This window comes from Oscarella lobularis, chromosome 8, assembly GCF_947507565.1.
Source record: "Oscarella lobularis chromosome 8, ooOscLobu1.1, whole genome shotgun sequence".
In the NCBI taxonomy this organism is placed as follows: domain Eukaryota; kingdom Metazoa; phylum Porifera; class Homoscleromorpha; order Homosclerophorida; family Oscarellidae; genus Oscarella; species Oscarella lobularis.
The window spans coordinates 2,505,474-2,527,027 of NC_089182.1; the positions used below are offsets into that span (position 1 = coordinate 2,505,474).

General features: G+C 46.8%; 5 protein-coding genes and 1 long non-coding RNA gene across 8 annotated transcripts; 4 read left to right on the forward strand and 2 right to left on the reverse strand.

Annotated features, from left to right (window-relative positions):
* Positions 1-190: 190 nt before the first annotated feature.
* LOC136190117 (dynein light chain Tctex-type 5-B-like) lies at positions 191-793 on the reverse strand. The gene has a single exon (XM_065978193.1). The coding sequence runs from the start codon at positions 791-793 to the stop codon at positions 191-193; it is 603 nt and encodes a 200-aa protein (XP_065834265.1).
* A 231-nt stretch (positions 794-1,024) lies between these two features.
* Positions 1,025-8,357, forward strand: LOC136190285 (microtubule-associated serine/threonine-protein kinase 3-like). Of its 3 annotated transcripts, XM_065978397.1 has the most exons (28): positions 1,025-1,388; positions 1,447-1,815; positions 2,805-2,839; positions 2,906-2,961; positions 3,092-3,182; positions 3,282-3,344; positions 3,529-3,631; positions 3,690-3,719; positions 3,787-3,893; positions 4,058-4,133; positions 4,190-4,294; positions 4,351-4,455; positions 4,509-4,613; positions 4,675-4,795; positions 4,846-4,901; positions 4,959-5,020; positions 5,072-5,159; positions 5,219-5,305; positions 5,368-5,543; positions 5,602-5,672; positions 5,730-5,957; positions 6,016-6,138; positions 6,200-6,319; positions 6,371-6,551; positions 6,603-6,658; positions 6,711-6,886; positions 7,017-7,091; positions 7,152-8,357. In XM_065978397.1, the coding sequence occupies exons 1-28, from the start codon at positions 1,125-1,127 to the stop codon at positions 8,265-8,267; spliced, it is 4,245 nt and encodes a 1,414-aa protein (XP_065834469.1). In that variant the 5' UTR covers positions 1,025-1,124; the 3' UTR covers positions 8,268-8,357. The 3 variants fall into 3 exon arrangements, with proteins under 3 accessions (XP_065834469.1, XP_065834471.1, XP_065834470.1); XM_065978399.1 differs by lacking the exons at positions 1,025-1,388; positions 1,447-1,815 and adding an exon at positions 2,088-2,106; XM_065978398.1 differs by lacking the exons at positions 1,025-1,388; positions 1,447-1,815 and adding an exon at positions 2,549-2,694.
* Positions 8,358-8,400: 43 nt separating this feature from the next.
* On the forward strand, positions 8,401-11,071 carry LOC136190304 (single-stranded DNA-binding protein 3-like). The gene is made up of 17 exons (XM_065978427.1): positions 8,401-8,585; positions 8,639-8,711; positions 8,773-8,834; positions 9,128-9,212; positions 9,266-9,337; positions 9,387-9,512; positions 9,565-9,609; positions 9,669-9,717; positions 9,768-9,865; positions 9,921-9,991; positions 10,048-10,090; positions 10,139-10,208; positions 10,266-10,334; positions 10,388-10,422; positions 10,498-10,579; positions 10,641-10,753; positions 10,817-11,071. The coding sequence occupies exons 1-17, from the start codon at positions 8,521-8,523 to the stop codon at positions 10,943-10,945; spliced, it is 1,287 nt and encodes a 428-aa protein (XP_065834499.1). The 5' UTR covers positions 8,401-8,520; the 3' UTR covers positions 10,946-11,071.
* A 100-nt stretch (positions 11,072-11,171) lies between these two features.
* Positions 11,172-12,624, reverse strand: LOC136190321 (histidine protein methyltransferase 1 homolog). Its single transcript, XM_065978451.1, has 9 exons — positions 12,508-12,624; positions 12,384-12,454; positions 12,171-12,327; positions 12,027-12,115; positions 11,902-11,976; positions 11,737-11,850; positions 11,643-11,677; positions 11,497-11,595; positions 11,172-11,445 (listed from the first exon to the last, which is right to left on the reverse strand). The coding sequence occupies exons 1-9, from the start codon at positions 12,584-12,586 to the stop codon at positions 11,280-11,282; spliced, it is 885 nt and encodes a 294-aa protein (XP_065834523.1). The 5' UTR covers positions 12,587-12,624; the 3' UTR covers positions 11,172-11,279.
* A 39-nt stretch (positions 12,625-12,663) lies between these two features.
* LOC136190284 (receptor-type tyrosine-protein phosphatase S-like) lies at positions 12,664-19,556 on the forward strand. Its single transcript, XM_065978396.1, has 29 exons — positions 12,664-12,830; positions 12,877-13,261; positions 13,312-14,037; positions 14,090-14,464; positions 14,515-14,826; positions 14,874-15,173; positions 15,227-15,511; positions 15,571-15,677; positions 15,728-15,902; positions 15,952-16,054; positions 16,114-16,363; positions 16,422-16,452; positions 16,516-16,651; positions 16,708-16,853; positions 16,905-16,984; positions 17,031-17,121; positions 17,174-17,256; positions 17,311-17,344; positions 17,394-17,611; positions 17,665-17,807; positions 17,853-17,988; positions 18,049-18,213; positions 18,265-18,364; positions 18,412-18,515; positions 18,566-18,700; positions 18,746-18,865; positions 18,920-19,071; positions 19,138-19,273; positions 19,321-19,556. The coding sequence occupies exons 2-29, from the start codon at positions 13,168-13,170 to the stop codon at positions 19,393-19,395; spliced, it is 4,812 nt and encodes a 1,603-aa protein (XP_065834468.1). The 5' UTR covers positions 12,664-12,830; positions 12,877-13,167; the 3' UTR covers positions 19,396-19,556.
* Positions 19,557-19,668: 112 nt separating this feature from the next.
* Positions 19,669-21,524, forward strand: LOC136190328 (uncharacterized). The gene is made up of 4 exons (XR_010670537.1): positions 19,669-19,752; positions 19,800-20,379; positions 20,430-21,307; positions 21,355-21,524. It is a non-coding gene; the product is annotated as an uncharacterized lncRNA (long non-coding RNA).
* Positions 21,525-21,554: the final 30 nt, after the last annotated feature.

A 21,554-nucleotide genomic window follows, 5' to 3' on the forward strand; every position in this document is an offset into this window, starting at 1 on the left:
CAGCAGCTTTCAAAGTACGGTAACAATTCCCCATCCTCCCTCTGACTTACATATAACCAAAAAATAATATCTACGTTTTGACTTAGAGCAATCAGCGAGTCAACCAGCTGCAGAGAAAAGAAACAAAAATCAGTCAATCAGCTAGCCAGCAGCTTCGTTAGAAAAAAAAAAGAAAACAAAAGCATCTATCTCAGTAAAAGTAAACGGCATAGACGGTGACAGTCGCAAACAAACTCTTATTATCATAGGAGTACGAAGCAAAATTGTCGCGCTCGTGATCCCAAGCGCACCGACTCGCAACTCGTATCCCCTGCGTCGACTTGTCCCCAATCGCGCAAACGACGACAATCTTGTATCGTTCGTCGAGCGGCAAGCGTCTCACTTTCGCCTTGACCTCGTCAGCGAGACGACCGCATAGACGCTTGCACGTCGCCGGATCGTACGTCTGATCGGCGAGCGCCTCGTCGACGGTCGTCTTGATCGTCGCCGTCGCCGCGTCGACGGGAAACTTCACGTAGGGCTCGAGTTGGAAGGTGTTGGGCGCCGGCGGCGGCTTCTCCGGCTCTTTCGGTGGCTTCTCCTGAGCCCACGGTCGACTGAGCGACGAACGACTCGTTCGTCGATGCGGGAGCTGCGCGGGGCAGGAGGGGCGTCTCTGGGGCTGGGGCTGGGGCGGAGGCTTGCGAACGGCGACGCTCGTTCTTCGTCGTTCCATCGGCGGAATTTCGAACGGCTTGTCGATTATTTGCACAGTTTTTCTTCCGCGCGTTTCGGTTTGATTCGGATCCTGCATTATCGGCTTTGAAACGACGCCCTCGTATCCGGGATTCTTGGTCGAGCTCACTTACCCTATTTGGCGTTTAGCTCAAAGTTTTATTTAATTGCTTAGACTACGCGCAAGTGTTTATTCATCCATCTAGGGTCCTCCTGCAATCGACAACTGCGTAATCGGAAGGCGATTGACGCCAACTGTTTTCTATCCGGGCCTTTCATTACGCATGAAGCGCAGTCTTAGCGCACACCGTGTAGTGCCGAAGCGTCTCGTCAATTCGCAGGCAGTCAAATAGCCAGCTGGCTCTCGTTCGTCTCTCTCCCGTCCGTCTCGAAACGATGCACGTCTCGACATGAGCGACGCGACGACGCGACGACGCTCGACGGCTCTGCTGGAGACCTTTCTCAGGGAGGAGGGCCTCGATCGCTTCATCGAACGATTCGCCGCCGAAGAACTCGACATCCACTCGTTCTCGACGCTCACGCACGACGACCTTCGCACGACATTCGCACTCGGCGACGACGCGACGTCGATCGCACGCCTACTCGACGCCGTCGCGAAAGCGAAAGAGAAATTCGTCGACATTTTAGAGCACAAACACGAGCATCGAAGCGAGGTAAGGAAAAAACGAGCGAAAAATGAGCGAACTCGCGCGAGGGGGAGTGGCCGCCTAGCACGACCATGCGACCTCCGACGACGACGATGACGACGACGACGACGACGACGACGACGACGAAGATATTCCGCTTCGACGCTATCCGCGCGCCGCGTCGGCGCCGTCGAATCGAGACGTACAGCGCGTTCTCGAACTCGACGCGGTGCCCAAGCGCGTGCGAAACGCGTCGCCGGCGGCGGCGGCGGCGGCGGCGGCGGCTGCAAGCGGTCGACCCGAGTCGACCGACAGCGGAATCGATTCGGGGACGTTCGATGACGTCAGAAAGGGAGAAAGAGGAGGAGGAGGAGGAGAAGAGGAGAAATCGAATTTAGTTGCGACGAGTCGCGATCTCGGTTGGAGCGAACCGGATTTGGCCGTTCGATTTAGGGTGAGAAAAGGGGTTCTTGTGTGTTGTGTGTTTTTTTCGCTTCCTTTACGCTGGGGGGCGTGGCGTAGATAGACACTTGAAAGGGAGTGAGATTTTCTATGGGATGGCGCCTACTAGTTGTTGGTTAGGTGTAGGGGATGTGGCCTAGCTAACAATAGTAGCTCTCACTCTCCTTTCCGTCTCTCGTATTCGTTCTCTAGTCGTTAGAGAGTATTGATAGGATCCACCCTGTCCCAAACCTAGTGACTGAAGTGCGGTAGGAATACGAGCATTTTCTTGTCTTCAAGCAAGGTAGACAGATAGATGTTTATAAGATCTGATGCATTTTAGTTATTAGTTGGAATTAGCTAACGATGCCGTCAAAGTAGAGTCGTAGTGTAGGTAATGGCACTTCTACGTGTGTACGTCTCTCTCTTTCTCCTTCTCTTCGTACTTGGAAATGGGTCCCTAGTGGTTAGAATTACACTACAGGATCATTTTATTCTCTCCCTTTTTCTCTCATTTCCGCTCAGGGGACCCATCCTGTTCTCGGTAGCAAATCGTTCTCAGTGCCCTCGCGTTGCTAAGAGATTATTCTTTTACGTCGTTAGGACGCGTTCTATGGTACAATGACGACGATGTACTATCGTATGATTCTGTTTATTTGGGCGTGGCGAACGCGTGTAAGCGCCTAACCGCTCGCGCGCGCGGTTGTATAAGTGCCCCCGCTTGAAGCCGGAACGTTCCATTCGGAACCAAACGTGTCCGCATGAGAACGTCAGTGTCGCGCGCGCGCATTTAGTCGCATGTGTTATGCTTCCCGACCATCTCTGGTGGCTTAGTCAAGCGTTTGGGAAAAGACGGTGGGATAGTTGGTATCGACTAACACAAATAACCCAAGTAAGAGAGGAGAGAGAGAGAGCTAGACGCGCGTGACGTTAATAGGATGGGATGACATCATAGAAGAGATGTCACTTTCTCATAACCCCTTCACTTTTCTCTCTCCCTAGCCCGAGTCGAGCGAGCGACGAAGCCGAGCAAGACAGTGAGAACGATATTGACGGCCTCCCGCAATTGCCTGACGTGTTCGCGTGTTTGTTATTTCCCCTAGGCGACCTAAGAGTTGTATTGATTCGGCAGCGGAATTGGCAGGCAACGTGCACTCTGGTAAGTAAGCAAGCCAGTGCGGTGATGACAGAGGGGAGACCGCTTGACGGTCTTCCACGGGCTTGCAATAATACCTCGCTATGTGTACAATCCCCGCCTATTATTCATTCCTGCGTGTTCGTCTTGACAGACGAGCCCGCTGCTTCACGGCCCATAACGTCGCCGCCGCCTCCTAGCCTTGCTATGGTCACTCTGGCCGCGCAGCAGGGACTCGGAAAAAAGTGAGTCACGCCGAAAATAGACTCTCCCGTTTCGATACATTTTCGCTCTTCTACGGATTGCTTATTTTAACCGGACCTTTTGCTTTTTCTCTCACGCAGGCACCAGAGCGTTTCCTGTCTATCGCCTAGCTTGCGTCTCTTTTCGAGCAATCACATGGAAAGGCAAGTCGAGCGCGATGATGAGAAGGAATCGCATGCATTGACCTCCCCACTTTCTAATTGAATATGTAGACCAGACTCCTTCGCGTTTAGAGTGCGGTTTCGTTAGGAATGAACCGCGTTCCTTGCAGTGGGGAGTCGCTCGTCTTATTACGTAATTTTTTTTCTTTATTGTACCCGCTTTTAGGTTGGAGAGTACGGATCGTGGGCGTCGACATTCATGCGCGTCGTTATCATCCTCTGGTTATGGAACCGGATCTCCCGTGATTGGCTCGCCATCCTCGCCCTACGTACGGTGGTCGGAAGCTCGTCATGCCTTTTTCTCATTCCCTGGCTTTCTCGTTTTAGACGTTTGGATCGTTTGAACGATTGCACACTGTACGTTCTCTCTCGCGAGGAAATGGATCCATCCGTAATTGTGGTTTCTTCATTCGTCGTTCTATAGCTTCCTTCTCAACCGACGTCAGATGACTTGCAAGTTCTCCTTCGACACTTGGATACGGAAGGCAGCGACTTGAAATTGTCGTCGCGTCCGAGAGCAAGAAGCTTAAGGTGAAACAAGGCTTTAGCTAGAACATCTATTGTTAAAAAAAGTAAACTAAAAAACCACAAATTGACTCGCTTCTTGTTCATGTTCTTCCGTTATGATTGCCAAAGCAATAGAGACCCTTTCTCTTATTAGAAGTCGTAGTGGATACTAAATTTTGATATTTCAGTCCCGAAAGGTCGCCTCGAAATTTCTTCGGTGACGTTTCCAAGCTCAATGATATTTATCGAGAACGATTTCCCAAGGTGAATAGAGTGCGACCGAATTCGTTGTTCAGCTACTAAAAACTTCCCTTCTTCAGGCGAAAGAAGAAATGGAAGATCAGCTGACCATTCTTCTTGAAGAATGCCATCAAATGGAAAGAGGAAAATCGCAACACGCAGCATACGAATTTGTCTTGAACCAGGTACGCGAAACCGATGATCCTAAATGCTTCTTCTTAGCGTCTGTCATATATGCAAGGTATTGGAGGCGGCCAGAAACATTCTTCAGATGTCGCGCCAAGGCGGACTCTCGGGCGGTTATTTCTATGAAATTACGGGGAAGATTGAAGGCTATGCAATCAGAGTAAGACAGTCTTGCACCTCCCACTTCTGATAAAATCCTTTTGCTCCACGCAGGCGGCGGAGGTCACCAGTCTTCCGCCGAAGGCCGTTCCGCTGGGCGACATTATTCGAAAATTGTTGCTTATAATATCGCGTCCCGCTCGCCTTCTCGAATGCCTGGTAAAGAGGAGAGCTTCCGCGGTGGCGTCGAGAATAAATATAGATGGCTCTATTTGCGTAGGAATTTGACGCGTTGAAGTTTCTGCATTCGTCCGCTGAGGATCAGCTGTCTGATTTGCGCTCTTCGTCGCACATGCCGCGCTACATTCGAAGCAAACTTGACACTCTTGATGCAAATGACGGTAAGAAAAAAACAGGTCTCTAAAAGTCTTTTTTTCACTGGAGTTTGTAGGCGTTTCTCCGATAAAGAGTCGTTGCTCGTCGCCGCTACCACAAGAAGAAAGCGAGGTAGGAAGATGATCTCCCCAAGTTGCTTGTTCTTTCTTTACCGTTGCTCTGTTTTAGAGTGGGAATCCTTCCGAGGAGGATTTTAGCGAAATCAAGCTCATTAGTTCAGGAGCTTATGGGTGGGTTGACAGCGACTGATTTTGAAGTCTCTTTGTAACTTCCTACCTCAGATCCGTGCACTTGGTGAGACACAAGAAAATAAAGAAGCGGTTTGCTATGAAGAAAGTCAGCAAGCAGTCCATGGTTCTAAAGAAACAGGTACGATCAATCAGCACGGGAATTTTAGTCAGGCAGGTCTTTATATGGCATCTCTGCAGGTTGACCAAATTTACGCAGAAAGAGATATTCTTACGTTTGCGGACAATCCTTTTGTGGTCAGCATTTTTTGCACGTTCCAGACGAAGGTACGAAACGACGCACAATATAGGAATTCTTTAATTTAAAATGAGGCGCCTTTTTTGTACAGAAACACTTGTGTTTGGTGATGGAATATGTCGAAGGGGGCGACTGTGCGACGCTATTGAAAAACATGGAGGGCCCCCTGCCCGTCGATTTGGCGCGCATGTACTTCGCTGAAACCGTCCTCGCCTTGGAGTATATTCACAGTCTCGGCGTGATTCACAGAGATTTGAAACCAGACAAGTGAGACGCCAGGAGGAGTTTTCTGCACATTATGACGCTAGCGGTTTGTTTTCTATAGCATGTTGATCACGTCGGAAGGACACATTAAATTGACTGATTTTGGATTGTCAAAGATTGGTCTGATGAACTGTAAGTGAGGCAGAGTCTCTAAGACTTTTACTAAAAACCGCTGTCCTTTTTCTCAAGTGACGACGAACATCATTGAGTCGGCTAGTGGACAGCAGGATGGCTTGTTTATGGATGAACAGATTTATGGCACTCCCGATTATATTGCCCCCGAAGTTATTCTCATGCAAGGCTATTCGAAATCGGTGGACTGGTGGTCGATGGGTGTTATTTTGTATGAATTTCTCATTGGCGTCACGCCGTTTTACGGAGAAACGGTCGACGAGCTCTTTGAACAAATCAAAAGCAGTGAGTTGGAGAACTCTAAATTAAAAGTCAAAGCGCGAAAAAAGCGAGTTTCTATTAGATAATCTGTGTATTGAGTGGCCGTCGGATCCAGACGAAGCTCCGCCACCCGAAGCTCAGGACTTGATAACGCACCTTTTACGACAAAATCCTGCAGATCGACTCGGCTCCGCGCAGATGGGAGGTGAGAAAACGAGACTTCTATCCTTCGTTATACCACTATCTTCCGCTCTCTTTTTAAAAAGGCGAAGCTGGCGTCAAAGCGCACAGATTTTTTAAGAATGTTGACTGGCGATCTTTGCTCTTGCAAAAGGCGGCCTTCGTCCCTCAGCTAGAAAACGAAGAAGACACAAGCTATTTTGATCGTACGACTCAATTCCCGTTTCGCACGCAACGATCTCTACGGCCCTTTTTAGCTCGTACTGATCGGTACAGCCACGAACTTTTATCTGACGAGGAGTATGAGGAAGACGAAGACGAACGATTCAGCGTTCCCTTTGCGAACTTTTCGTCGACGTCGTCGCGGTATTCTATGATCGTGGAAACGCAGGACGAGGACACGGAAGCGGACCCCAACGACCCGACACTACCCAAAGGGTGAGAATAGAAGAGAAAAATTGTTGAATAAACGATATGTTGTTTTCTCAGCAATGAAGGCAATGCTGATCTGTCGACGGAACCGTCGTCCGGCAATAGGAATGAAGGTGCGTACGCAGAAATTCGTCCAGATGTGTATCTAGGGCTTTTTTTTCTCAGTCAAATGGAATATTCCGGAGTCCGAGCGACCGGTCGGCATTCCTGTGACGTCGGAGGAATGTCTGGAGCGCATTATCGTTCAGAAAGGCGGAACGGGTGGCTACGGCATGGTTCTCCGAGCCATACGAGTGTTTGTCGGCGATTCCAACTTCTATCGAATGCACCACGTCATCAAGGTATAGTTAATTGGTTCAGGTGTCCTCATAGGAATCCGCATGCATAATCGTAGTTAGTTGACGCTGGGTCCCATAGCACTGTCTTCCGTGGGGTCTTTTTCGAATCTTAGTCTTTTGTATTTGACTTTAGTCTGTGGACGAAGATAGTCCAGCGTGGAAGGCAGGCCTGCGTCAGGGCCTACTCGTCATGCGCGTAAATGGAAGGGTAAGACTCGTGTTTCTTTGAATGGAACCAATCGAACGCTCGGTGTTTTTTCTTTTCAAGTCGGTGACTGGACTTCTACATACCGACGTCGTCCAACTCATTCTCGCCGGCAACGTGACACAGTGCGAATTCAGCGTGACTCCGCTCGAGTCGACGTCAATCCGCGCGGGAGGTCGAGCGCGAGCGCAGTCGCTCGCCAAGCGATTAAGCCAACCTAATGCCGCTACGACGACAGAATCGGCGACAGCGAAAAAGAAAGGATCGACAGAAAAACCGAAGAAACGATGGAAATTCCTCTTCTTCAAGAAACGAAAGAAGAGATCCAAGTCAAAAGACGTGAGTCACCGATCAGTTTCGTCGCCAGCGTCACCGACCGCCCCATCGCCGCCTCCACTGCAAAATCCCCCGTCGCCTATCATGTCAACGTCGCTACCGCGCAACTTTCGGCCTCGCGTCGCCGTCAATCCTAGCCAATCTTGGGCCGGCAGCGCGACGTTGACGCCGCCTCCGCCTCCGCTCACGCACCGTCCGCACAGCTTCGGCACGCAATTGACGAAGATTTTTCGCTCGCCGCGTCGCTCGTCGCACAACGCTCTCTCCGTGTCGCCGCTCGTGCCGTCGCTCAACGTGACGGCGTCGTCGGACGACACCGTCGGACGCAGCCCGTCGCCGTCGAAACCGCGACGAGTGACGACCGGCGAAGTGCCGCCGCAGTCGTTGTCGCCGCCTCAGTTCATGTCCGACGACGATAGTCGCGGCGGAAAAGGCGGCGGAAAAGGCGGCGACGCGTCGCACACGGGACTAAAGCGGAGGTTTTCGTTGGGCGGGTCGTCATCACCGCCGCGTGGTCGTCAAACGTTGTCCGGCACGTCGCCTTTGCTGCGACGCGCCTTGTCTCCTGATCATCAGCTGAGTCAGAGCTATTCAAGTGGATTGCCGACCGTGGGAAGTGCGAGCGTGCCGTCGTCGCCGGCGAAGCCGAGAAAAAATAATAGACGCAGTTTCTTTCGGAGATCGAGAAGTTTTAAGGGTTCGGAGGACATGGAGACGGCAGCCAAAGGGGGGAAAGGAGGGAAAGCGGGGAAAGGGAGGAAAGAGGGCATTGGCGGCAGCAGCAGCACCTCCCAACTGAGAGATTCTTGGGCGGCGAGAAAGGAAATGTTCGATAATCTTTAAATTGTGAGACATTGTTTAGGGTCTTTCTATTCGAGGTACAGTACTGTAGTGCTAGTGTACAGTAAGAAAGTCCGATTGGGGGACCGGAAAGTCGTCGTGTTTATGCCAACCCGGATACGCACGTGCGATTCGATTCGTTGTCGTATCAGGCGTCGCGCACGCGCCACTTACCGTAGCCAACGATTTGATTCCTTCCAACCCCATTTGTTAACACTTTCGACTACATGGGACAACGAGGCTAACGCGAGAGAGGATGTTTCACGTTATGAAGAAGGAAAAGGGCTCCAGCGTTCCGTCGGACGGCCAAGCGAAGGAGAAGTAAAGGAAGAGAAAGACGGAGCGCGGGGAGAAAATCGAATTCGTCGTTTTAGACTCGCTCTATATGTCTACGAATATCTTTGCCACATCGGAGCCACAAAAACCGCACAGACCTTCCTCGGCGAGGTGACTTTTTGACGATATCTTTATTGGGCGACTTACGTCGACGCTAAACGCACCAAACTAGATCCGCTGGGAGAAGAACATCGCACTCGGCGATCCTCCGGGCTACCTGATGTCGTGGTGGTGGTAAGTAGCAACAAAAGAGGGGGCCCTTTCGAGTTTGGGGGCCCAATCTTCGTCTCTAAGCGAACGCTCCCGACATACACACACACGCGCGCGCGCGCTCACACGTAATGACACGCGAACATCGACGAGTAAGCTCGCAGGCGCCAAGGTGCCTACAACGCCGTTGTTTTTGTTTGAGCGGAAACAACCTGTTTCCTGCTCTCTCCCATTCCTCCCGTGTGCGGTCCCAATGACCCACGACCTCCGGAGCGCTAAAAAGCGATCGATCCTTCCTTTTTTTCATTCGCGCACAGCGTCTTCTGGGATCTCTACTGCGCCGCGCCGGAACGACGCGACGCTAACGAGCACTCGAGCGAAGCGAAAGCGTTTCACGATTACGTACGAATTTGTTTTTCTTTTCGCTACGCGAGAAAACACCGCCGTTCGTTCAGTTCACGTCCGACGGAGCGCACGGTCCGCCGCCGCCGCCACCGCCGCCGCCGCCGCCGCCAAGCTTTTACCACGTTAGCCGGACACCGGTATTTTCAGTTCGGCTCCTATATTCTTTCATAGCCGGGAGCGCCGCCCGGTCCGCCGCCTTCTATGCCCAATCAGCAGCCGCCGCCGCCGCCGCCGCCGCTTCCAGCCGCCACGGCGCCGATGGCTCCCCATCCGCACCCGTCACAAGTTCAGCAACAAGTACGTACGGTTTTCTTTTTCTTTTTTTCCCCTAGCATGCGTTTTCTCTTAGTACATGGCGGCGAGCCGATTTAGAAACGTTCCTGTGCGGCATCAAGTAAAAGAATATATCTTTTTTTCATGCATACGTTGATGTTTAATTGATAATTTTCTCAGGTGCAGCCTCCGCCTGGAATGGGTCCCAATCCCTTGGATCCTCGACAAGGTGGACTTTGAGTGAATTTTTGTACTTGTTTTCGGATGGGTATGCTGTAGTTGGTCCTCGCATGATGATGCCGGGTCAGTCGGCTGTTCCTCCTGGTGCCATTCCGAGAATGCCCATGACGCATCCTGATCCAAGAATACCTCCTCAAGTGAGGAGAATATCGGATCATATATCGCAGATGCTGATTTTTATGTATTTTTTAGGGTTTTCATCCAGGGATGAGGCAACCGCCTACGGCGTTAGGCTTGCATCCGCAAGGAATGCCTAATCCAATGTACGTATCGTCTCTGGGGAGTCTTTTCCTCAAATGCTAACTCTCTTCTGATAAAGGATTCATCATAATAACGTTCGGTTGTGGAATCAGCAAAATTCAGTGAGTCTACAATAATTTATTGACTATGTAGTAGAGTTCTTTGTTTAGAATCTAATGGGAGGTGGCACTGGAACACCTGTTACGCCTGGTGGCCCGGGCCCTCCTCATCATCCTCACAGTATAATTACCTTTTTTTCCCATCAGATTAAATACCTGATTGCGGTTTTTTTTCTAGTGCCACATCCTCATTCAATGATGCCTGCACCTCTATCAACTGCTTCTCCATCTCCAAGAACTCCACTCGGTTTGAATATAAGCCGAACCGTTTTTTCATTGATCGTTACATGATATATGTAGAAGGACCTCCATCAGTTGGTTCTCCTTTCAATCAAGTGAGCTCTTAGTGACTATCTAAGTGAAATCACCGTCCTCTAAAAATAACGGTGGCTATTTGTTTTTGTTCGCAGCCCTACCCCGGAACGCAAGACGGACCTTCCCTTCCCCTAAACGTTGGACCCGAACCTCAATATTCCGCACCGATGATGAACGGTCAGCTGTTCTTCGACGAAAAAACGGACTAGTCTCTAGTTTAGCGTGTGTGCGTCAATAGGACCGCATTTAGATGGACATCACAACATGAGTCTAGCAAAGGACGGCGACATTCCTCACACATCCTCCTCGACGTTTCCTCCCTTAGGAGGCCCCTATCACAACGATGACGTAGTAAGTACGATTCGCGATACGTACGAGCCAATCAGAACGCGTTTCGCGTCGTTCCGCGTCCAGCTACGATCGGGAGCCCACAGCGCCAATGACGAAATTCGAAAAATCAAAGAGACTATAGGCGAAGAAGCGAAGCGGTTCGAAAAAGTGAACGCAACGGACGGGCATAATGATATGTATCCAGCAATGTAGTGATACGGAGCGAGGGGGATCGTCTATTGTCTCCTCTCGTCTCCTCCCTTGCCTCGGCCGCACGCACTCCCCCCTTCTTCCTAATATGACATAGATTCATATATACATATAACATGTCCCTCTCTATATATTGTGTAAGCCGTATTTAGTTTCATAGTCAATTTAGTAGGGAAAGTTAAAAATGTAGGCGAGTCCTTTGTGCAAGAATTTCGCGCTGTCACTGATGTAGCGAATTGTCCTTTTTATATTTGGACGCTTGTCTCATAGAGTGGAAAATATTCCGAGCAATGACAATGAAAAAAATTGCATTCAGAAACTCTGTATTGTCTATACGTCAGCTTGGAAGCGTTTTGTGACGCACGCGGATAATTTCTCTGCTCAATCCTTCCGTGGTGATTTGGTACGATTCCGTGCAAAAGGAGTTTGTTTTTGAGAGAGCTTCTGTAAAAAGATGTGTGCTTCCGCCAACCCCAAAATAGTTTGTTTTCGCCGCCACGTAGCTAGAAAACAATACGTAGCAGATCTTTTTATAAGGCGTGAAGGCTACGTACATGCTTCCGCTAAGTTTTAAGTGATCTGTAAATATTTGAATTAGTGCGGGGTATGAGTCCGGATTGTAAATTGTCTCCGAGGTTAAAATAATATCGTATCTGTAGGAATAGAAACTGTGAATTGATACACAGCGGTTGTACAGTACTTCATCGCCTCAAGTCTTTCCGGATTGAGAAAGACCTACATAATGCAACTCAAATTATCAAGACAGGTAATAAGTAAAAAAAGATAGACATTACATTCATTTGCTGCCAGTCTCCTGCATAAAACTTGCAGCGCTCCGCTAGTATAGTTTCTGGTGGAAGATTGACTATGGTATTTGGAATGGTGACGTGATGAATGACGTCAGTATTCTATGATTTGAGCTACAGTGTAGTTACCATTATTTTTCTTAGGACACATACGTAGTCTTGAAAGTGAACTTCAGCTGCACCTTTTGTTAGAGCGAAAATACCGGGTAATCCAGCACCGCATCCAAGCTTGAGGAGAGAATTATTCTACAGTGATGCAGTACACATATGCCCCATACGTCAAGAACCCTCTTTTCACCAAATTCAATTCCTCTTGCAAGCAAATGTTCAATTAAATCAATAGAACACTCCCAAATTTTAAAGCCTCCTGGGCGGCAAAGAGAATAAAGTATTTTTCTTAGAAACACACAACAACTTCGTACCTTCATAGAAGTTTGGTATCAGGTCGCTGTTCTCTGCGCTCGTTCTGAGCAGCAATTGGTTTCCGGATTCGCGAAGGCGACTCTCCACTGCAGTCAAATTGACACATCGCAGCGATATGTCTCCTCCGGACAAAGACAGAATGCGAGGATTCCAGTCCTACTCTCGCAAACCGTAGAGCAGTAGTCTGTAGAGCAGATCAATCATTCGTTTACTGGACTCATTTTGTCGGTATTAGACACTATTCGGCAGGCGAGATGACGCTTAGGTAACTGCGAGTCGCTTTCTACATTAGATTTTCGAGAGACAGTTTAGGTTTCGTCTGATGCCTTTAGGTACGATGCTCTCTTTTGTCTTGCTGGGAGCCTAGACCTGCATTGTCGTCGTCTAAGAAAAAACTAAATTTGAACTCTGACATTTCGACGAGATCTCGAAACAGAAAGCACGTGATCTCGAAAGAACGCCGTCCCGGACAACCCTAGTCACGAGGCAAGGAAATGGCGAAGTTTCCGTGAGAAGGAGTCTAGACAGCCTGACCGGTTCAGCTCAGAGTTTCCTGGCAATGTGCTCGTCTTCCTGAATTTCGATGCTTCTGCGAATTTGTTGTGGACGATCCTATCTAGAATAGCTGGTGGCGAACTAAGACAAATAAGAAAGTCGACGTACGTTTCCGTCAAACTTTATTGATTGTATATATGTACTGTATAGAAAACGCAGCACGTGTCAAAAAGCGGCACAGTCACAAGAAGCGTCTTGCATTTGTTTAGAAGCGGCAACTGGAACTTCAAATAAGCTAGATACAGTACCGGTATTTGACATGTATATACTGTACTGTAATCGCCCAGGTTGGGTCCGTGCCAGAAGCAGTGCCCTCTTCTCAGTAATCGACTGGGCTTTCCTCGTTGTTCCGCTTCCGGGAGAAGTGATCTAGACAGATTTCTTCTGCCCGGTTCGTCATTTTGTAATCTAGCCAAGGCGTTGTGCTTCTAAGTGCTTCCAATGAAACGTTTGCGTACTTCTGGTATTCGCTGGACAACACTAGTGGTAATTTTTACGTGGAGTTTAGTCAACAGACCACCGTCCTTCGTCCAAGGCACGTTAGCAATCAAATGGAAGCAATTTTGATCTACTCTTGTTGTTTAGCTGAAGCATCTTCCAATTATGAATACAGAATCGGAACGTGGACTCCGTGTACTGTTACATGTGGAAAAGGAATACGGACAGGAACCATTGTGTGTTGGCAGACTGAAGAGAACAAGACAGTCAACGAATCAATGTGCTCGGATCTCCTGAAACCATCAGCTGAAAAAGAGTGTAGACCAAAGTGCACCTATACGTACGGAGAATGGACCGCATGCAGCAAAACGTGTGGAATGGGAACGCAGTCACGAAATGCATCTTGCCATCGTTTGAAAAGCCAACTTGTTTCAGAAAAGATAGACATACAGTTGTGCAACAATTTTGCAGCAAACAAAGCTACGAAAATTCTTAATCAATCGTGCAATAATAGACCTTGCCCTATGTACAAAGAGTCGTCTTGGAGTAAATGTGTGTCACAGTGTGGTCCAGGACAGCAGAATCGAACAGTTACATGTCAACGAGAGGGTCAAGCAGTTGATGATAGTCTTTGTGGCGGTGAAAAACCGAGCGAATCTCAGAACTGCACATCTCAATGTGAATTTTACTACAGTGGATGGAGAGCGTGCGACAGAACGTGTGGAGGTGGGACTCAAACTAGAGCATCGAAGTGCCGGAGAAAATCTCCAGCCACAAAAACAACGAGTTTATCAGCTTGTATTATGCACGCTACTAACAAAAACGGTTGGACGGTTACGCCGACTCGATCATGTAACACAGAAACGTGTCCATGTGAGCTATTCATGTGAAGTACTTGTATGCCTGGCGTTATTACATCTTTTAGTCGGTCCGACGTTTCCACTCTCGCCTACGCAGTCTTCGGCGGCGCCTTTGCAAGACATAGATCAAACGTATCAAATTGGACAACAGGCGAGAGTCGTTTTTGGCAGGACTCTATTCATCAATTGTCATGCAGATGGCTACAACATAACATACAGTTGGAACGTTACATTGAATAGAGCTCCATCATCACGATTCACTCTTCGACCTGGAGGAAAAGACAAGACAAATAGAATTTCTATTTCTAACGACGGAAAGAAATTGACCTTGCAGCCATCGTCTCAAAATGATGACGGAAACTATTCGTGTATTGGCACTGCAAACGATAGCCGAGTGTCTAAAAAATCAGATCAACGCACGTCGTCAGTTAAAGTTTACGGTACTAGACGTGTGCCACCCTGCTACTAATGAGTCTATGATTACTTGTAGGTCTGGGTCAATGCCAGAAACCAGTGTCGCGACCGGATCAACTGACAACATCTCACGTTTATTTAGAATTTGCGTGTCCTGATTCAAAGGATTTGTGGTTTCCTTGCCAAATAACGCGATACGACATTGAGTACAAGCAGTATAGTGAACTAACCTATAAGCAGACACAAACGATGGGGCCACACTTCGTGTTGGCCGATCTTTTGCCCAATACTAGATATGAGATCAGAGTCAAAGCGACGTATGATAAGGACTACTGTCAGAGGCATGGGTCATTTAGCAAGGTCGTCCAAGTTACTACACTGGCTCAAGGTGAGACGCCTGTTCAAATGCACTGTAATCTAACGGTACAATAACAGCATCTACTCCACCCGAAAAGGTGCGTATTTCGCAGCTTATGTCAAAGTCAGTTGACATTTTGTGGCAACGTCCAAACGACACCTATGGAGGAGAACTGGAGTCATACGGAGTGTTCTATAGAATTGTTAACACTCCAAAGTACAGCAATCGTTCAATAAAGACAACAGATGTCAACTTACAGCCACTAAAACCGTATACGTCATACGAAGTGTATGTTGTGGCATATACAAAGGCAGCAAACGGCAAAGTATTGCAAGGGCTTGGTAGCAGACTGGAACAATTCAAGACTTTGGTGGCAAGTAAGCGTATAATAATTTAGTTATATTTTACGTAACCGTATGTGTTTGAACAGAACCAAGTAGGCCAAAAAACTTAGATATCAGTGTGGGAAGCAGAGTTGTTAATGCAAGCTGGGACAGGCCATCTCCTCCCAATGGGCCTATCAACTATTATTTAGTCACCGTGTCGAGGAATGGCAATGTTTCGGTGATCCGGAATATTTCCGTGGAGAAAGTGACTCTTCGTGGTCTAAGCCCTTACAGCGAATACAGCATAAGTGTCACCGCAATCAATATATTAAATGACAAGAAAAGGTCTAGTAGTGAACTTCAAGCTTTCTTCAAAACCAAGGATGAACGTAAGCCTTTTTGTCTGCAGTCACGTGAATAAAAAGTGAATGTTTTGTTACTACTTTAGGGCCATCGTCACCAGTATGCAAAAACGTAAGAGTGATTAATTCTACAGCTGTACGCATAGAATGGAATGAGCCAGAGCCTGGAGATTACAACATCACAAGTTATGCAGTGTGTAATGTTTGTTTGCCTTTCTTCTGGCTTAATTGATTTGCTAACAGATTTATTATTCAACAAGAAATTTTTCGGCTTCTGCAACAATGACATCAGTTACTGTTGCGAATCTTCGTCCTTACTCTGATTATCTGTTTTCAATCACGGCGTCAACAAACAATAACAACTCGCTTCAAACAAGCAAAAGCTCTTTGTGTGATCTTGTCAAAACCTGGCCAGGAAGTAAGCACTAGAGTACCGTGAGTTTCAGATTTTAGCAGATTTTGATTAGAACCTTTGAAACCGCCGAGACCCTTTTTTAGCATCAATGACTCCAGTCCAACCGCTGTTGGTGTGCACATTCCTCAGCTTGACAATTCACCGGGACCAATTCAGTAAGACCCGATTTCCTGCGTGCCTTTTTTTATTGTTTGACTGTAACTGCTTTACTCAGTTTCATTGATGTGATCGTTTCTACTCAATTATTCACGAGTGACCCTTTGGAAGGAAAAACGTCTGTTACTTACGAGGATAGCAATGTCACCTACATTACTGCAAGACTGAAATCACCGCTTGCTGGCCAACTAATCATGATAGGAGATGGTGAAACCTTTCAGGACAAATTCCTAAATGCCGAGTTGCAGCCCAACACAACCTACTATGTGTACTTTCGAGCCATTACCATTGGGGAAGACGAAAATAAGGTATCTACCAATCTCAATATATACATAAAATTTGTAACGTTGCTCTTGTTCTTCCTAGACGTGGATGACTTCTGTCAGCAATGCTACAGGTAAAGGCACACAGACTTTGTGAATCCCGTTTTCTACTTTCAGAGTCTACTGTACCTCTTTAGTTGTTCACACGACCGTGCTAGAAAAAGCATTGCTGTCAGAAAGGAATTCTTCTGCGATTCTTGTAGCTGTAGCCGTCACCACTGGCATTATCCTTGCGTTAATTCTTGGACTGATTGTCGGCGTTGTTGTTCTGAAGTAAGGTTTGCTATAGTTAACCACATCACAATGCAAGAGCGTTTTACTTCCTGTAGAAAAAAGAAAGTAATCTTTGTCGCAAAGAAATCAAGCAGTACTGCGTCTGGAGCCTGGGCGGAAACCAGTTTCACTGCCGCATCGGCATTAGACGCTGTAAATCAAAAAGAGCCTGGGGCAAAGAAATGCGCGCTTTTTCCACAACGTAAAGTGCTTCTACGCTGAAATTCTTGGCTTGCAGGCATTTTTTATTTAGCTGTACGAATAATTGATTTTCCGAGACGTGTCGATGAACTTCAGCAGAACGACCAGGAAGCACTTGTCGCAGAGTTTGAAGTAGGTAATCGTTTGGTAAGCTTTCACAGTCACGGTATTCTTTTAGAGCCTGGCTGATGTTGGGAGACATTTGTCAACAAGTGCTGCCTCCGAGTCGGAAAATCGTTACAAAAACCGTTATCAAAACATACTTCCTTGTGAACACTTTATTAGAGCATACGCTTCTATTTTTTAATGTATTTTCCTTAGATGACGATTATCGAGTGGTTCTTCAAGAGATAGACGGATTGCCAATTCCTGAAACAGACTACATCAACGCGTCCTTTATTGATGTGAGTGGGGGAAGAATCCTTTCGTGATACATGACGTCTATTTGTTTCTCACAGGGAACAGAACCCAATGAGTATATCGCATGCCAAGGTAGTAAAATAACTCGAATCGTTATCGCTCGCTCGATCTCTTTTGGTAGGTCCGAGATCAGACACTGTGAATGACATGTGGAGAATGATTTGGGGAGAAAACGTTTCCACCGTTGTAATGCTGGCAAACTTCATTGAGAACGGAAAGAACAGATGTGCGAAGTACTGGAGTGACGAAGGTTGTAAGTTGTTTGATGGTTTGGTGGTGTCCGTGGACGCAACACACAAACTTGCGTACTACACCGTCAGATCAATGACTGTATCTCTGGTATGCGGTCAGAAATCTATCCTAGAGTGTCGTGTGAATTACTTATAATTTAGAACGCTACCAGTCGCGTTGTCAAGCACTACCATTACGAAAATTGGCCTGATCACGGAACTCCTGCTCACCCAACGGAATTACTAGGAATGATAAAAAGGGCTAGAAGGGAAAAAAGCGATGGCGTTCTTCTGGTTCACTGCAGGTAAGAGAGAATGATTATTCAATATAAAATTGACCAGTGCTGAAGTGCCGGAGTCGGTCGTACCGGAACGTACATGACCATCAACGCCATGATGGATAGAGTCGATTCAAAGCAAAGCATTGACGTACATGGGTACGTGGAAAGTATGAGAGGCAGGCGAATGGAAATGGTTCAAACTTACGTAATAACATGAAAAGATTGCCTCCAGGGTACTGTTTATATAGATTGGCTTTATTTTCAGGTTCAGTATGAATTCATTTACAATTCCATTTTGGAGTACATTGAGTGCGGTGGGATTCCAGCAAAACAAAGCAATGACAACTCTTCCAGCTTAAGAAAGCTGGTCAGGCGGCTGTCAAAATCGAAAACTCAGCAACAGCAGCCGAATTTTTTTCGCGAGTTTCATGTAACCTAGTCGCTATTTTAGGCTTTCGTGCGTTTTAGCGACGTTCTGCAGGTACTCGAGAAAACGAGTCCCGCTTTTGATAAGTCAAAGTGTGCGACTGCGGCGTCACCAACGGTGGCAAAGAAGAATCGAAATCCTAATATCCTTCCAAGTTGAAAATAATCAAAAGAGTCGATTCTACTTGAATTTTGTCTTTAGCTAATGCAAGTCGAGTTATTCTTGAAAGCGAGAGCGTTTCGCCGGATGCAGATTACGTGAATATTATACCAGGAGCGGACTACATAAACGCCAGCTACTTGGATGTACGGTGTAGGCCAGATAGCTGTCTTTCTACAGATACTTTCTTTTGTAGGGGTACGAGAAGAGAGCAGCGTTTATCGTTACTCAGTATCCTTTGCCTGATACTATTGTCCACTTCTGGAAGATGGTGTGGGAGCAGAATGTCTGCACTGTTGTCAATTTGACTGAGCCCGACGAAGAAACTGTGGTATGTGTAGCGGAAAAAGCGCTCCATTATATCCTTGGTGTTTAGACATCTAGTCTTCAATACTGGCCCGACTCTGAGAGCAAAAAATTTGAAGATTTCAGCATTCAAATGGTCTCTTGCGAGGACAGTTCAAGTTATTTCATCAGGGATATGGAAATTATCAAGGTACTTACAGACCTTTTCGTTCTTTATCTAAACTAAGTACATGAACTATCTAAGAACGAGTCAACTGCAAAGGTGCGTCAGTTTCATTATGTAGCCTGGCCTGAAGACGGCGAGCCGGGTAATGTAAGCGAACTTCTGAAGATGGTCAGTGAAATGGACCAATGGCAAAAGCGAATGCAGAATCCAGCAATAGTGGTGCATTGCAGGTATTTTATTGTTTATTTAAAGACCTGATAAAGCTATAGCTATACCACGGTATTTGTTTCTATTAGTACCGGAGTTGGTCGCGCTGGGGCGTTTTGCACAGCTTGCAATGTGATTGATCAGATTCAAGGTGAAGGCGTCACTGAGATACTGCATATGTCAAAAATCTCCAAAAATCAAAGACCACAAATCATCGCAGCACTGGTATGAAAATTTGTGTAATTATTTTGTTTGATTTACAATTTAACTAGGCGCATTACAAATCAATGGTCGTCATTGCTGATCAATTTGCTGCCTCACGTAATATCTACGGAAATGCAAAGTAGGAAAAAGAACGCTTGAACTCTTTTACGTACTGTACCACAGAAGTCTACATTCAGTTTCGTATCGTATAGGCTATTAGTATAGCGCCTTTGGACGACGTTTTCTGTTCTGTTAGCCCCCCGTTCTGTTATCTTTTTAGCGTATCTTTTTCGTTACTGGCTTAGCGCGAGGACAACAAGGGGTCGTGAAGTTAGATGCTAAGAGCTGTGGTTTCTTGCTCCGGTTCCGGACGATACTGCCGAAGAGCCGGATGTAGTTCAGCTTACGGCTACAGACGCGTTTCAGGCGACCGCGGCGTGCTGTTATGCCGATTTTGGGTCTAAAGTTTTTGCTTTTGGCCACTTTAGCGGTTATACCTGGTGCGTTTACGGTACTTTGAGTTCTCGAACAGCAGCTTTCTTTATAGACTGGGCATCATCCGATAATCTTGTGAAGACTTCACGAACAACGTTTCTGAATCACTTTCTTGAGAAATATACAATCAGGACGGTAAATATAACCGCTGTGACAGATGGAGACAGGCAAACATGTCACGAAGAAAACATAGCAAAGCTTGACGTCAGTCAGAAATACGTAAAATTGAGAATCACGTTCAAACCATGCGCACGCGTTGCTATGATAACGGTTCAAGGAGATCTGTTTCCTTCTTCAACTAGTAGAGCGGACGTTGCAGTAAACTTGTGTAATGGGGCGGCATTTATTCATCAGTGTAGCATCAGCTCTTCTTCACTCTCATGCACCATTTGTCGTGATACATTTACCTGCACAAATGGAGAACTATTTAGATATGTTGAAGTACGTATGTTTTCTCGTCCAACGTCACCGACTGTTCTAAAATTGTGTGAAATAAGTGTTCTTTCTTTTTTGAAAACGGTAGCAACGACTTCTCCTCCTGCAACAGTCACTCCAACGACAGCTCAACCAACATCTAAACCTAAAGCCACTCAAACGACAATTGTTCCAACAAAGAACTCATGTCCCGCAAGGTACATCTAATACCAATTCATGATTATCACTTCAAACTACGTATCTACAGAAGTACATGGCAGTATGCTCCGAGTCCGTCATCAAAGAACTGTTCATCTCTCACATCGTGTAGCGTGAAAATAATCAAACGCAGTTTAGTGTGTGCATCAAAAGGTCAGTTATTTGAGAACCGATGTTGTAAGTCAATTCCTACGCCTACACCTAAGTACGACAAATGTTCATTTTCTTGTCAAATGATCTGGTCAGAATGGACTGCGTGTTCTGGAATGTGCGCGTGCGGCACCCGAGTGCAAACAAGTCAATGCATGCAAATGGAAACGAAGAGTGGCAGAGTTAAGCCAGTAAACGTAAAGGAATGTCGGTCAGTTGGATTAGTGGACGCCGCTGTAAGTGAAAGGAAAGAGAACTGCTCATCAACTGTTCAGCCGAGTGCGGCGACAAAGGAGTGCAGAAAGAGACACTAGTTTGTCACGCAATTGAAACCTGTTCTCGTCAGCAAAAACGCGTTCCAATTAGTAAATGTGACAAGAGACGACTTCAGTTTGATATTGGCGTTAGAGAGAAAGTGTGTGAGAGCAAATGTAACCTGACAACATCGTCTTGGAGCGAGTGTAGTGTTACGCAAGGTCAAGGAGTAAAAACAAGAACCGTGTCTTGCTACAGAAACGGACAACTGGAAAATGTCAACGCGTGCTATCGCTTTCTGAATCTGACGGTGCCAGTCGTATCAGCGGCGTGCGTCAATAGTGACTATGAAATATCTAAGAGAACATGCTTAGACACTAACAGCCGCTCTCTGTTTGTTTTAGCAATTGTTCAAGGGATTGTAATCATCTTGTTGATTATTGGAGCTGTTGCTTGTGCAAAATACTTCCTAAAGAAGTACGTAAAAAGATCATCTTTACCTAATAATACACCTTCTCACGAGTAAGTCGCAGAACGCTCAAATAAACTGTAATTATTTATTCCAATAGATGCCATCTTTACGACTATCCCGACAGGGACGTACTCCAGCATTCTATAACTGAGATGGCACAAATAACAGAAAGCAAGGCCTATCATGTACCAAGTGATGTTTTTGAAAGGACTTAGTAGAAATTTTTGTGTATCAGTGGTAGCAGGCGCAGACTCGTGTCATTGTTCACTCGCGCTAGGCCAGTGAGAGCAGCTAGAG